The sequence below is a fragment of the Cyprinus carpio genome, chromosome A4 (assembly GCF_018340385.1).
Source record: "Cyprinus carpio isolate SPL01 chromosome A4, ASM1834038v1, whole genome shotgun sequence".
NCBI classification, from domain to species: Eukaryota; Metazoa; Chordata; class Actinopteri; order Cypriniformes; family Cyprinidae; genus Cyprinus; species Cyprinus carpio.
In genome coordinates, this window is record NC_056575.1 from 36,063,582 (window position 1) to 36,080,393 (window position 16,812).

The following is a 16,812-nucleotide window of genomic DNA, read 5'->3' on the forward strand; positions in this document are numbered from 1 at the left end:
ACAATCCAGAGGCTTTGGCTGTATATCCTCCAGTAATGAGATGTTTAATGAATGTAACAATGTACTCTCTCATGCAGATACGCTGCCTCAATAAAGGACGGATCACAGTACTTCATCCTCCTCATCATCACAGATGGAGTGATATCAGATATGGCCCAGACAAAGGAGTCCATTGTTAACGTAGGTGTCCTGTCTACTAAACTACATTGAATGTTCATGTAGATTTTAGCTATATAACCATCTGTAAAATAGATTAACTCAATAGTCAATAATCAACTTAAATCAACTTTGTAGTGGGTCTTTGCTTCATGGATCATAAAATGTTTATCCTGTGACATTATAAAAACCTAAAGGAATTGTCCACTAATTACATTTAAAATTCTTATCTATGACATAATAGGGACAAAAATGGTTCTTGGAAATTAATTCAAGGCATTAGTTTGTAAACCCTTTTTGGATTTATTTTTGAGAACTGTGTGGACCATAAATATTTATTTTGATGAAGTTAAAAATAAAGAACAAATGCACTTATTTGTGTGGTTTTAAATATATTATATTATAAATATAAATACATATATAAACATATTACTATTTAATATATTATTATTTACATTACTAATTAAAATGTGAAAAAATAAAAATAAATATATTTTATATGTAAATATATGTCTAATGTATTTACCAAAACATTAGTACAAATATACTAATGTTATTTCACCATAAACAAAAGCTAAATTAGCAATACTATGAGAAGAACTGAAAGAAGAAAAAAATATTCTATTCTATTCTATTGCTGTGGGGAGTGTTATTTGCTTTTAGACAAAACAAGTTTAAACTAAAAACCATGTTGTTGTTGTTGTTGTTGTTTTCGATTAGACAAACAAAAAAATAAAATAAATGACATGGTGGTCAATTTGATGACATAGTTTTCTTTTTTCCTCATTCCAGGCTGCATGTCTTCCCATGTCAATTATTATTGTTGGAGTTGGACCAGCCGAGTTTGATGGTAAGAAGAGTTATTTATTTAGTTATTTTGCTCTTATAGATTTCATATTGCTTATATATTTTTTTGTAATAAACCCATTTTAAAAGTCATTTTATCTGCACAACACATCCCCTTCACACCGTACATGTGAGTTTTATAGTGATGCTCAGGCCTTTAATTTGAGCGGATAAAAAAATTATGTACTACTGCAGAGTAAATGAGCATGCCATTTCCCCGTTGCACTGACAGTAATGCCGATGGGTTTAGGAATAATTAAATGAGTGTAAAATGCTCAAAACACACAATTGTAGTCACTCAAATGCTAAACTTACTCATGTTTTCATATCTCCGGTTATGTGTGTTTCTTATCTGTTGTGTGTCCTCAGCCATGATCGAGCTGGATGGTGATGAAGTCAGAATCTCATCGAGGGGCAGAAACGCTGAGAGAGACATCGTACAGGTATAATAACACAGCTAAAGTATTTATCCTTCATCACTAATACAGAGACAACTATAGAGATTATGGATATCTTGCAAGTTACATGTGTTTGTAAGTAAATGTACAATAATTTATTGTGGAGTAATTTGTTTTAATGGCACACTAATTACCAAAAAGTTTCAAAAATGTACTTTTTGAATCAAGCTACAAAAATTTGTGACAGTGTTCATGTAATTTAACAAGCATTTCTCTACTCGTTTACACTTTCTGTGGCGTCTGTATATGTAATGCTTTGTAATGTATTATATATACAATGGTATCCTTAACACATTATAATGTGTTTGAAATGCTTTATAATATAACTTATAATCAGTTTGTATGATCTCGTAAATACTTGCACAATAAAATTACAGCAGTCTAGAGCATTAAAACACATGATAAACATAAAAAGTGATGAAATTAACCAGCCTATGATTTTGTTCTGTTTATGACATTTACATTTAGTCATTTTGCAGACGCTTTTATCCAAAGAGACTTACAATTTGGGAATGCACAAAGCAATTCTTCTTAAAGAGGCAAACAGACACAGGAAGTGCTCATGATACCAAGTTTTAGGCATTGTTCAAATAAGTACAAGCTAGAAAGAGAAGGAATAAATAAAGAGACAGACAAAGTTTTTTTTATTTTTTTATAATAATAATAATTTTGGACGAAGTCAAGTAGTGTTGAAAGAGATGAGTTTTCAGCTATCACTTGAAAATTGCCAGGGATTCAGCATTCCGGATAGGGGTGGGAAGATGATTCAACCAGCCAGGAATGGTGAACAAGAATTTTCTGGAAAGTGATTTTGAACCTCTCTGTGAAGGTACCATGATGTGTCGCTCACTAGCAGATCTCAGACTTCTTGGGCTCTTTTGGACTTGTTGAAGACCAGTCGTGCCGCTACATTCTGAATCAATTGTAGAGGTTTGATACTGCTTGATGGAAGTCCAGCCTAGAAATGACAAGGGCCTGGACAAGAAGTTGTGCAGCATGCTCTGTTAGAAAAGGCCTTATCTTTCTGATGTTGTGCAGTGCAAACTTGCAAGATCGAGCAGTCTTTACAATGTGGTCTTTGAAGGTCAGCTGGTTATCAAAGATTACACCAAGATTTCTGACAGATGGGGTAATTGTGAAAGAACCTAGCTGGATGGTGAAACTATGCTGTCGAGTTGGGGTGGCAGGAAAGACAAGAATCTCAGTCTTTGCCAGGTTAAGCTGTAGGTGATATTCTTTCATCCATGCCGGGATGTCTGCCAGGCAGCCTGAGATCCGTGCAGCTACCGTTGGATCATCTGGTTGAAATGAGAGATAGAGCTGTGTGTCATCAGAATAGCAATGGTAGAAGAAGCCATGTGCCTGTATGATGGGACCAGTGATGTAGTGTATATGGAGAAGAGGAGGGGTCAAAGAACTGATCCCTGAGGAACCCTAGTAACCAGTTGATGTACTTTGGATAACGCCCCTCCCCAGGCCACCCTGAAAACCTACCAGTGAGATAGGATTGAAGCCATCGAAGTGGAATCCCTGTGATGCCCAGTGATGCATCACTGAGGATAGACAGAGGGCAGACAGGAGGATCTGATGATTGACAGTGTCAAAAACAGCAGATAGATGCAGCACAATAAGAACTTTATGAATTACAGTCTGTAAGCTTGAAAGTATAGCATTACAACAAAAGAACAGCATTTATAGGAAACAGAAATATTTTGTAACGTGATAAAAGTCTTTACTGGCATTTTTTTATAAATTTAATACATAGCAAACATACTTACTGAATAAAAATATGAATTTGTTTTAAAAGTAACCATACTAATCCCAGATTCTTTTTCAGTCGGTCACTCTCGACGTCATGTCAGTGACCGACGCATTGGGATCTTGATTCGAGAGACCAATCTACTTTGAGTGTAAACTAAACAAGCCAATGCACATTGGCATGCAATTATTGCATCCAGCTGCAGCTCATTACAGCATGAGCATAAAGAGGCAGCAGGTGCAATGAATACCAGCTTTTTGCTTCGGAGCCGAGCAACAACATCGTTCTGCTGCATCCAAGTCTCTCAAGTGAGCTACGAGTTCAATGTGCTCTTGGAAGCTTCTGGTGTTGGCGGTATGGCGCTTCAGCGGTGGTCGTTCTTGTGTCGAGGGGGTTGCACACTTCAGGCTGCACTACCCCCTTGTGCGCCTCAGCACTAAAAGAGCATTTCCCTAAAAGAGCAATTTCTCTAAAAGAGCTTACACGTGTGAGTCTTTGTAAAGACGATGGATCATCCTTTTAAAGATGCCATTTCACCCATGCGTTTCTGGATGCCGTTGTTACCTGGTGATGGTCATTACCGCTGCCTCACGTGTCTGGGCATTAAACATGCTGAGGTGGTGTTCATGGCTGAGTCATGTTCCCATTGTGGGAAGATGACCATCTCGGAGCTGTGGGCCAGGCTCCGTTTCCTAGGAAAAATGGGGGCGGGGCTCCATTGCCTCTGCCAAAATCTAGTGCTCGCCCTGGCGGCTGCCAGGCGAGGGCTATTTCCAGCAGTAGCGCGGGTGGTTTGAGGATTACAGTGGTGGCAAACACCTCAGGGAACCAACCCCTCGGGGGACCATCACTCATCTAGCGCTTCACAACCAGTTGAGCCGCCAAAGGAACGCCCTCTTCAAAGAGCATACCAGTGGTATCCTTTGGGGCTCCTCCCAGTGAACAGATGTTGATCACTGCATCGGTGCGAGAGCTCTCTGGAGAGGTAGATCTGGCTGTGCTGCCACCCTCCGGGGCGGTGGCAAGGCCTGAATCAGTTCCAGAGATGTCGGCAATGCTTTCCCGGGCCGCCGAGAGGGTAAGGTGTGAGTGGAAATCTCCGATTGGTTTCTCAGGGTGGCTCACGCTGGTTCTCAGTGACCCACCTAGGTGCCTTTCTCCCCGAAGGAGCATGAGGAGCTCACCAGCTCACGGAATATGGCAGCTGCAGTGGCACTTACACCGCTAGCACTATTGCATATGTCACAGCTTCAGCAATGGCTTCATGGCCAAATCCCGAAGTGGGCATGGCAGCGCGGTCCAAGTTACACCGGCCTGTCGCCAAACCTTCACCCCATGGTCAGATCTTACGTTTCTCTGGGCAGGAGTGCCCCTGTAACCCGGTCACCGGCTGGGAGGCCACGTACAACGGGCACACAGTGTCGGGGGTATGGACGGGCCCCCATCTTCACTGGCATATCAATTGCCTAGAGTTGTTAACAGTGTGCCTTGAACCTTCTCAAAGGCTGGTCTGCGCTCCCGTCACATGTTGGAACTCGCCCGCCACTTCACTTCATGCCATTTACATTCCGGGCCTGCTCAACCATACAGCCAACGAGCTGTCTCGAGCTACGCTCCCAGGAGAGTGGCGACTCCATCCCCGGACAGTCCAGATGATTTGGAGACGTTTTGGAGCCGTTCATTTAGACCTGTTTGCCTCTCCAGAGACCTCTCACTGCCAGTTGTTCTAGAATGCATTTGCCCCAGTAAGCCTTCTCGCACAGATGCTGTGCAAGGTCAGGGAGGACGAGGAGCAGGTCTTGCTTGTGGCGCTGTATTGGCCCACTCGGACCTGGTTTCCCAAACTAGTGCTCCTTGCGACAGCCCCTCCCTGGCGGATTCCTCTAAGGAAGGATCTACTGACTCAAAGCCTGTGGCACCCTCTGGAAACTTCATGCTTGGTCCCTGGACGGGACGCGGAGGTTCTTTGTGACTTACTCCAAGAGGTAGTGGACACCATCACTTCGGCAAGAGCACCGTCTACGAGACACGCTAACGCCTTGAAGTGGAACCTGTTTGTCAAGTAGTGTTCTTCTCATCGAGAAGACCCCAGAGATGCCCGATCAGGGTCATGCTTTCCTTTTTGCAGCAAGGGCTGGAGCAAAGGCTGTCTCCCTCCACCCTGAAAGTCTATGTTGCAGTGATCGCTGCTAACTATGACCCCATGGAAGGGAAGTCGGTAGGTAAGTATGACCTGGTCATCAGAAGGTTAAATCCCCGGCCCCCTTCCATACCCTCTTGGGACCTGTCTCTAGTGCTTAAAACACTACAGCAGGGCCCTTTTGAGCCTTTGCACTCAGGCAAGCTGAAGTTTCTTTCATTGAAAACTCTGCTTGCACTGGCCTCTATAAAGATGGTAGGGGACCTGCATGCATTTTCGGTCGACGATTCGTGCCTAGAGTTTGGGCCGGCTGACACACAGGTAATCCTGTGGCCCCGGCCCAGCTATGTGCCACAGGGTGTGCCCTGCCCGCTCAGGTTGCGAGCTCACTCTACTAGGAGTGTTGCATCCTCCTGGGCGCTGGCTCGTGGCGCCTCACTGACAGATATTTGTAGAGCTGCGGGCTGGGCAACCCCCAATGTTTAATAGATTCTATAGCCTTCGTGTGGAGCCTGTATCCTCCTGTGTTCTCACCTCAAACAGATAGTGGCACTGAGAGGCCACGGTTAGTGTCGGTGTGCTAAAACTACTCTAGAGTGTCCGTACTGTGGACCCTGTCGAGCTCTTCCATCTCCTCGGCAGCAGGACGCAGCAGAAGCTCCAGTGCCATGCCCTCAATCACTGAATACTTGAGAACAGGTAGAGGGCTGGGTTCCATATGTGATACCTAAGTGGATCCCATATGTGTAAAGTCCACGGTATAGCCTCAGAGCCTGTGTTTCCCCGGCAGACTTCTGTCATTTCCGAGAGGTTTACAATCCCCTCCAAATTTCCATATGCACCTGAACAGATGTTCATATGCGTATTTGCTCCCGAGACCTCCTTCGGGAAGGATGGGGCTACCACAACGTCCCTGTTTCAAGTAAAACGGGTATGTTTTCCCAGTGTTATCCAATCTCACTGAGCAGGTAGTGCTACAAAAACGGTGAGTGGTCTTCTTGTTGATAGCCCCAGCCTACACCAAAAAGGGGGTGCAGGTGGCATGCAAAGGGCATTGGAAGGGCCAGCATCCATGGCACTTTGGTAGGGAATGCCAATTCGTCGGTCACCAACGTGATGTCGAGAGTGACCGACTGAAAGGGAACGTCTTGGTTACGTATGGTAACCCTCATTCCCTGAAGGAGGAAACAGAGGAGTCATGTCCCGTTGCCACGGCTGCTGTACCACCACTGAGCAGCCCGGTCACTGGCTCGGCTACTCAGCGAAAACCTGGTATGCATTGCAACTGCAACTGCCTCTTTATGCTCATGCTGTGATCAGCTGCAGATGGATGCAATAATTGCATGTCAATGTGCATCGGCTCGTTTAGTTTACACTCAGAGTAGATTGGTCTCGAAGCGAGATCCCAGTTTGTCGGTCAACGACGTGACGTCTCCATTCCCTCCTTCAGCGAACGAGGGTTACCATATGTAACCGAGACATTTTTAAATGGTATTGAATATTACTGAAATGAATTGAGACAATGCAGAAAAAGTTTATTTAGATTATTATAATAAACACAGAACCTTATTGTGTGTTGGTGTGGATGCTAAAGTGTTGGCGTAAACGAGCCTCAAGATATGGTAAAATGCTGATGCTAAAATTTTGCTTTGAAACTTATCCAGGTCTTAAAACATACACCATATAAGTTATTGAATTTCCAGTTTATAAAACCATGCAAATTATGCCCATTATAGCCTATTACTATCATGAATCTCACATTTATATTAGCATTCTGAGTTCTGACCTAACTCTGCTTGCTTTATTGCAAATAAGAACAGAGCTCTCTCAGTCTTTCTCAAAATGTCATTTTTTTATGCATTCTGTGCTCCTCTGTGCTCCGCTTTTCTTAAAGTTCTTGGCAAGGTAGTCATCATTATGTGTAGGTCGCCCCACGCTTGTTAGTAAGCATGTTAACAGGCAGTGTGCATGAACGGCTATCATAGGTGGCTAGGGAGGCTTGTCCAGTTAGCTTTGCCTTCACATACACACAGATTCCAGTGGATCTGGCTTCCCAGTGGCCAACATGTACTTAAAAACTAAATGGCTGTGTAGTGCTCTCAGAAGCAGCCATATCTCTTAGGATAATTTGGCTCTCAGTCTCAAAGGTGTTTGAGTTGATTGGCATGCTGAGCATTTGTTGCCTCTGCCCTCATTTTAGTTTAATTGCTCTTTTCAGCTTCACAAATTCTCACAGGAATGCAGATGAATGTGAGACCTGCTTCAGATTATTTTCACCTGATGAAAGTCAACATAAAGAGTGTGTTTATACCATAAAATCTACTTTACACTGAAGTTAAATTGTATTTTGTAACATTCCTCAAATTTGGTCTGTTTTTACATGTTCCGCCAAAATCATATATGTAATGATATGTAATATTGTATTATAACAATAATAATAATTATTATTATTATTTTACTTTTGTCATGGGTGTTGATTTGTGTTGTTACGATATTTGATTTTGTTATTATAAATACTTTTAGCATACCAACTAATATATTGTTGAATTAAGAATGTAAACACATTATATTTGTACATTCCTAACTGCAATCACTCAAACCTATGTAATAACGTTGTGAGACTGGGCCGATAATTTAAAACAGTAATTAATTAACAAACTAGATTATTAATTAACAAACTATATATATATATATATATATATATATATATATATATATATATATATATATATATATATATATATATATATATAAAATCTAATTTGTTAATTATAATTACCATTCAAGTTGATAGCAGGTTGCTATCAAGTTATTTTTCTTTTTCTTAAAAGATTAGTTCACCCCAAAATGGACATTTCCATAATTTACTAACCTTCATGTTGTTCCAAGCCTGAACAAAGGAACTTAAAGATGAAGAGTCATATTTCTTCAAAATTAAAAAATAAATAAATATGAAATATTCTTTTTTTTTCTTTTGCAGTTTGTTCCATTCAGAGACTACATTGATCGCACTGGGAATCACATCCTCAGCATGGCCCGCCTGGCCAAAGACGTTCTTGCTGAGATCCCAGACCAGTTCCTATCCTATATGAAGACCAGAGGAATCAAGCCGTCTCCCACTCCCCCTCCGTACACCCCCCCAGGACACCCACTGCAAACTCAGATCTAAAATGGCCCCAGGAGTGAGCCTTGCAGTATCTCAGTATTGCTTTCTCAATCACTCAGTGAGATGAAGTTTTCCTCAGCTCTCAGCTCTTTCTGTCCCTTTCTCTTTGCACTATGGGGGCTGTAGATGGACAACATGGTTAGACAGGGTTCTGAGAACAGGTTTACTTCCATTACAGACATTCTCTGTCAGGATGTCTCTCAGTTTCTCTCTCTGTCTCTCAATGCCTGGCTAGCTTGTTTCTGAGGGCCGCATTGTAGAATGAACTTCGTGTTTCTGGCTAACCGTGAAAAGAAGGATGAAGTTGTATGAAGGTAAAGACAGACTAAATATTGAGCTGATGATGTTGCACCCTGTCTCAGAACAGCAGAGCAGCTTCCTCTTCCTCAGACCAGGAAAAGGCTAACAAATCACCAGTCGCAAATAGACTGTTGTATATAACTTCAGAAGTAGACTTCTTCCGTCATTTCTTATCTCTTTATCTCTTTCTTCTCTGAGCTCTCACTCAATGTTTACATGTTAATGATTTTCTTACTGTTGAATCTAACTTTTATAAGCGTATCTCTTAAACATGAACTTTGCCGGCAAATCCTCGCAGCGTATTATCTTTGCCATGTACGTCAGGTGGCAGGGGCTGGTGTCGTTCCAGAAAACCACATTTCTTGCATGGAAATGGTGTGCTCAGGCATGCGATGCATGTTGTGCAGCGTTCATGTTATTTGGCCTTTTCTCATTCTCTCTTTTCTCTCACTCACTTTCTCTTTTTTCCTTTTTTTCCTTTTTTTTCTGACTTAAGCATGATAGATCATCATTGTGTATAAAGAACCTCATAGGACTCGGCGTGCTTCATTACAATTAGATCTGAGCAGCTGCTCTCAAATAAGAGCCCAATGGTCAAAAACATATATACCATTATTATTTTGTCTTGTTTTTATTGTTATTATTTTGTGTCTTATTTTAAAGCATTGCATGGATGTTTTGTCATTTTCTGTTGATTTGGTGATACTGTATTATCTTTTTCCAATAACATGTAGATTCAGCATATTTGATAATTACCTGGTAGAGTTGCCCAAAGATAGTGTCAAAAACACAAAACTTATTACGAAATACTTCTTCTTGGATTACATTGTGAAAATTTAAGTGTTGAAACATGATAAGATGCAGAATTATACACCTAATTTAAGTGGTTTTTTTTTCTTTCTTTTTTTCTAGAAGTGTTTTTGATCCTTTTATTTAAGAAATGTGCTGATAGTATCAGAAAAATGATTCTTTAAAGTCTTCAAAACTCATCTTTTCTCTCCTCACCCAAATAGTCAAAGAAACTGGAACAATAGTTCAAACAGGACTATTGTTGTTTGTTTCTAGTAAATGAATGAAATGAATCATATTGACTCTTGGTTTATTATGATTCACTTCATTTAGTAGTTGTTTTGTTTGTTTGTTTGTTTGTTTGATTGATTTTGTTTTTTGCAAAGTACTCTCAATGTTTTTGTTCTAAAACATTCACACATAGCAAATGTGAATCTTCTAGTATGTAGCAACTCATTTTTTTCCCTCACACACTAGTGTAGTGGAATTTAGAATCGTCATTCGCAACCTCATTCTAGTTGTGCTGCTTTATCACTCATACAATATTCACAAGTACAATAGTCACAAGATGTTTACACATAAAGTAGCCCCAAAAAGCATTCAGATGCTTGTGCCAAATCTACTGAACCAATGTATGAATTTCATTACAAAATTTTTAAAGTATCTTTTTTTATTATTAAAACAAACAGTATTGGATACTTTCTGGTTGTCAGTTATTGATAGGACATAGGTATGAACATGTACTTGTGATTTACTACAGTACACCAGTGTTTTACACAAAAATCACCTTAAAAGTAATTGCCAAATTGGCAGAAAAAAAAGTAAAGCAAGTTTGAGAATATTTTAATAATATAATATATATATATTTTTTTTTTTTTGACTGCTTGTCTTTCACTATCAACTCAGCTCATTCCTTTTAAATGGAAATCTTAAGTAGGCACAATTTATATTTGTCTACAAACCTACTTTCCAGCATTTAAGCATACCACTTAAGTCATTTATTTTATTATTATTTTTTTTATCAAGAACATGATAAACATAAATTCAGTCATAAGTCATACTACTTTCTTTGTTCTCATCTTTACTTTGGTAAACATGAACTGCACAGAGTAATAGCTGAAGAATGATGCATGTGTGAAAAAGCAGCACTTGACCTTGGTCGGTTGATGATAATTTTTCTCTTTTAGGAGTGTTGGCTCTCAACATTCCTTTACTTTCCTTAAGCTCTGTTTCTTTCTGCATTGCTGGTGCCACGGCAACTGCCACTTTGGCAAACTCTTTCACCTGTGAGTATGCACCTGTGTGTGTGCGTGTGCAAGTGAGTGAGTGTTTGTGAGCGAGTGGATGTCAGCTCGGCAAGCATCATCAAAATGTTTCTAAATCTGTGACTCGACTCACATGAAATTTGTTTACTGAAGATATCCAAATATTATATTGTATGCTATTCATATCTAAATATTACGTGCACTATGTTTGCATGTACAGTTTTACAAGAGATTCATCAGTTTTTTTGTTATTGTTATGTGTTTTGAGTAAAGAAAAAAAATCAGACAGGAAAATAACTGTACAAATGGCCTTAATCTCTCACTGAATTCTTGGAATTGTGCGATGCCTTCAGATATGAATTGTTATATATTTTGTGTCAGTGTATAATTGCTTTCTAGTGTATATTCTAGTGTACTTTGCACAATTATATTGTATTTTTTGGAATCAGTTATTAATCAAAGAAAGCATGATTGAAGTTTTGATTGTCTAGTAAATCCATATGATGAAATTGTTATTTCTGTATCAAGTACTAATTTTGGAATAAACATTCTTAATATATACACATTGCTTTACGAGACTGAAATGGCATTTGTTCATAAAACAAGTTTGTCGTGGGTGGTTGCCAGGGTAATTTTATGCAGTTTCTAAGGAGTTCTGATTGTAAAATAAATGCAACATGTCGTATTCATATCAGTAGCACCAATATATTATGGAACAGGTTACATGGTGAATTTTTACACTTCACCTAAGACATTTGAACAAACTCATAACCCTAATTATAAGCAAAAGTAATAGTGACACATATAGAAAGTACATTCGATTCTAAAATGACAGTCCAGTTGAATTCAACTGGAGAATACGATCATGCAAAGTTTATGCTCTTGTAGAGCATTTCAAATCCGTCACTTGCAGTTCCATGTTTATGTCTTCAGGAAGCTCCCTATTTAAACTGCACACAACAAGGCAGCTCATTTCAATTTGGAGCAGAGTTTATGTTCCCATATTCCCTCTCTTTCCCTAACTAGAAAGCCATTAGGAATAATAACTGTTTTCCATATTGGTGTGACACTCTAATTACAGAAGGAGCACACTGGCTGGCTGGTAAGCTCCAATTATATCAGGCTGCTAAGGCGTGTGGTCCTGAAGGTACAGAGGGTCACCATGAACTACATGAACATAATCAATCTAACTGCTGTACATGGTTTCTTCTAAAAGTACAAGTATCCTGACATTTGATTAGCACCAACATACACGTTAGAATCGAAAAGACTTGCACACACACATATGTACAGTTTGCAGTAAAAGTGTAAAGTGTGAGCAACCCATCATCGAATTATTTCACATGACACATGGGTAACGCAGTGGCCTTTAAGTCTATTTCTATATACCATGACAGACCAGCCAATTAGTTTCATCTTACTTTGTACTTAACACTTGCGTGACTGCCATACAGTTGCTTGTACAGACCAGGCGGCTTTCCAGTATCGCCTATACAGATTTAATTGGCTTAAGAACTGTCGCTGGCATGAAAATAAATGAACTTTTAATGTTTGGAAAAGAATAATGTCTTTTCACTGCTTCCATAAAGCATGGAACAAAAGCAAAACATCTTTTTATAGATTGGTTGCACTTGGTGACTGCTGATTTTAGTACTGTTCTAAACCTGTATTACAGAAATGCATAGAAATATGTTGATGAATGAAAGTACTGTACGAATTATAAACTATCTAGGCAGGTCAAATAATTAATGACTGATATTATGTTTGTTTTTTTTGTTATCATTTTCGATTGAAATACTTGTGCATGTAATTCACTGATAATAACATGATAATAACAATACTTTTGTCACTGTACCATTAGATATTGATTGTAATGGATAGTGTTTGAGCAACTTACTGTTTCTATGGTTACTGCCATAGGAGACAGGTCAGAATATGTACTCTGGCAGACTGTACACTGCAATATACACAGTTTATAACATCACCCATTACACCCATCACCCATGTTTAATTCATCTAGTGAACAAAAATATATATATTAAGTAAATATTAAGTAAATTAAATTAAAATAATTTCAAAAAACTGTGCCTAGGCACCCAAACTAATATTGATTCACAAAGAGTTGAAAACATGGTATAAATTACTTCTGCTTCATTCGTCACACTGAATATGGAAGCTCCATTCAAGCGCATTGCATTTTGGGATACATTATGTCATGCTGTCTGCAAGGTACATAATCTGGGTAATCCATGCATTCAGAAAATGTGCATAGTAGTGGGAGGTTAGTCACTAACTAAATAACAATGCAATTTTGGGATACTGAAATTTTGATTGTAAACACTGTTGAAACATTCTTTCTGCAATAAGCAAAAAAAAAATGCTCTATTTATCATTGTCTCTGTCCATCTTTTCTCTTTCTCTGCTCGCATATAATGGCTCTTTAAGTATAAATCTTGTGCGATTCTTAAAGATCTCATATTTTCCCATGTGCATCACCTCCTACATAAAACTTATTATATACATATTTCATAGCGCATGTGGCCGCCTCTTACTTTCTATAAACAACTTTGTATGACTAGGAGGCTAAGCAAGAATAATTAAGCAGCTATTGTTAATTACTACAGCCTTCATTCTCTGTGTAAATCAATGGTCTCTTTGTATAAGTTTTTATAAATATACCTTAATTAGTCAAGCTGTAAAAGTTACATAAAACTCGATAAATCAATTAAAGTTCAGTTGGTTTTAGAGAAAACCACTCCTGAATATGTTGTCCAATAAAATCATGAAGCGACCTGTTCCTCAAAGGGGAAGATTGTGTTGGATTTGCCGTTCCCTCAGGATATCGACATGGAACAGAATCACACAACACAATACAGTATTTTCGCACCTCCAAATTACAGTTAATCCCATCTTGACATTTCCCAGTTCTCCCACTCATAAATCAAAGCTCACAAAACCCTTGTAATCACATTTCAGGCCTCACCAGTGATGGCGTCAAATCACATTGTGTTATTTACAATACCAGTTCATGTGAATCAGTGCTTCCTGTGCTTTACCATCTACAGCGCTGTGGAGATATATATATATTTTTTTTTTCTTCATAGAACCCAGCCCCCTTTTTAAAGTTCCAGTAGTGTCAGTTACTTTTCAAACGATCTATGGTCAGATGAAAAAAAAAATAGCTTTTTAATGGCAAACACTCAAGATGGGATTGGTGCTCATAAGGATAAAAAAGTACTCCATGTGTAAAATTAAATATACTACTGTATATTTAATGGGTTGTTTTTGCCTGAACATCTTATTCAGATATATTACATAATGGATTCTATCATGTACCAACAGATAAAAAATTCTAAACAAAAATGGGTCACTGAACACAAAGCCAAGCTTCTGCCATTGCCATCTAAGTCATCTGGCCTGAACTCTATAGAAAATGAGTGTGGTGAACTGAAGAGGAGAAGCACCAACATGGAGCTGGGAATCTGAAGGGTCTGGAGTGATTCTGTATGAAGGAATGCTCGCTGATCTCGTCAAGTGTTCTCCAACCTCATTAGGCATTATAGGAAAAGACTTTGTTATCTTGGCAAAAGGAGGTTGCAAAAAGTATTGAGTAAAAAGGTATGTGTATTAGAGAAAAACTTTTATTTCATAATGAGTTTTCCCCCTATTTTTAATTCTTATTCTCTAATGGAAGGTTAGATTTTTGTACATTTTTAAAATAAAAGATCAAGAAATTTAACAATGCAGATTTATTTTCAAAGCCTTCTCTGATCATATTTACTAATATTATGAATAATTTTGAGCACAACTGTTTATATATTGTCTAAAGGTTCGATAAACTGTTCTGCTGCACTGGTATGCAAAAGCATTTTGTTTCTAGCTGTTGCAGCACATTAAATTGTGGTTGTGAAATGTGATCTCTTTGATTACGTCTTCTGAAGTACAAAGCAAATAAGGAAATGCTCTGGATGTCATGTCAACACCTTACAGAAAACAACGCTCATCCAGTTTGTTCATGTAAATGTAGAGAATCAGGTTGTGAAAAAAATTTCCTTGACGTTGGAAAAGACAAGGATGTGAGTAAAGATTGCATCACTAATGTAACATATTTTGTAATGCATGCTAATTACCTAAATTTGGAAAGCACTGCACTTCAGATGTACCCAACCAACCTCCAAATGAAGGACATAAGGACACCAGCACCCCAGTCCAAACCCCGATCAAGGACACAAAATCCCCCGTCACCAGGACAGTGTGTGTCTGTTTGTGTGTCTACTTGTGCATGGTTTAGTGTGCATGTGTATGTGTGTAACTTTGCCTCTGTGCATGTGTGTACCAGCCAGGCATGGCCGACACTGAGTCTATTAATATCACCCTGGGTTAAATTTACCTCCTCTGTACTCTGTCCACACCCTGCTCCAATCACACACACCACTACTGACATATAGAGATCATGATCGATGGATGAAAAATTCATTTAGTTTTGAAATTATTTTCTTGGAAAAGTTGTCATTGCCCTGCAGGATAGACTTCTTATACACAAAGTAATGTTTCTTTCAAAAGAGTAAAGCCATCTAGAATATTATTAATGGATTTGATAAATTATAACACTCTTTCACCTATAAAAGAAGGCACATTATTCATATGTGACATTTATTTATTGAAGAGGAATAACCCCTTGAGATGAACCATCTCGTTTTTGAGGGGGTCCTCGAGTCCAGGTACAGAAATTGACATTGACCTTACAGAGGAATTCAAAAAAAAAACCAACAACTTACTTTAAGATAATGGTAAATGCAGAAATATATAATACATAAGTCATACAAACAAGACATTCATTCATACAAGACTCTCCAAAGGTTGCTCACTCATCCTTCAACAGAGTAAACACATGTAATATATAAGTACCGAAACACACATCTAGACACCAGTAAACACGTATGCACACATAAATGTAAGGGATTAATGCACCATGCTAAAAATAGGTTTCATTTAGTTCCATTTAAGGGTATCAATTCTATCAGTGGTAACCACTGAAGAGCAGTAGTGAAGTGAAGTAGTGGCCACCGATATTGCTCCAGCATCTGTCCTTACCTGTGCACTCTAACCAGCACAGAGATGTCAAAAAAAAAACACACACACACACACACACACACACATATATATATATATATATATATATGTGTTTACATTATGTACATAAACACACACACACACACACATATATATATATATATATATATATATATATATATATATATATATATATATATGATGTGGAGATAATGATATGGATATTCTAAAAGTACATATTACATAACTGATGTATGAATTACAACTCAAAATTTGCAACTCAAAATGACAAACAGTTTGCATCACTAGATACGCACTACTTTGATTTTACAGACTTGTTCATCTCATGCATCATGTCGGAATTCGTCAGTGAGCAGCTTCATTACAATTTTCATTTTAACATGCCTATTTTGATGTGATTCGCCGTTATTGCATCACACATAAGAGCTATAATCATCAGTCTCAAAGCCCATATATTCACTGGGCTAATACTGATCCAAAGCAAACAAATCTACCACACATACAGAGACACCTATAACATGAACATGGTCACCTACAGCAACCTCTCTCTTCAAGCCCTTCAGCACACATGAAAACATGTCCACATTTGCAAACATACTGTTCACACTTCTATCTTTAAAAACAAGGAGATGATTATGGTGTGAGGCTTCTCAGATCATAAGATTTCAATTAGATGTAAATATCTTTTTATTTTAATATCTTTATTGTGTACATATATAAATATTGTGGCTCCGATTATAATACAATGGTCATTTCTTTTATAAAAAAGGGAGCCATATCAGCAAGCCCCCCTTGTGTGAAACTTCCACAGCAACAGGGGATGAATAATTAACCTGTCA

General features: G+C 38.5%; 1 protein-coding gene across 1 annotated transcript in view; it reads left to right on the top strand.

Moving 5' to 3' along the window:
• LOC109065174 (copine-8-like) overlaps positions 1-11,442 on the top strand; it is a 123,644-nt gene extending 112,202 nt beyond the window's left edge. Inside the window, exons 17-20 of the mRNA XM_042745989.1 lie at positions 78-180; positions 949-1,006; positions 1,372-1,445; positions 8,340-11,442. Of these exons, the coding sequence (XP_042601923.1) occupies positions 78-180; positions 949-1,006; positions 1,372-1,445; positions 8,340-8,528 (424 nt within the window). The 3' untranslated portion in view covers positions 8,529-11,442. The remainder of the gene's footprint in view (positions 1-77; positions 181-948; positions 1,007-1,371; positions 1,446-8,339) is intronic.
• Positions 11,443-16,812: the final 5,370 nt, after the last annotated feature.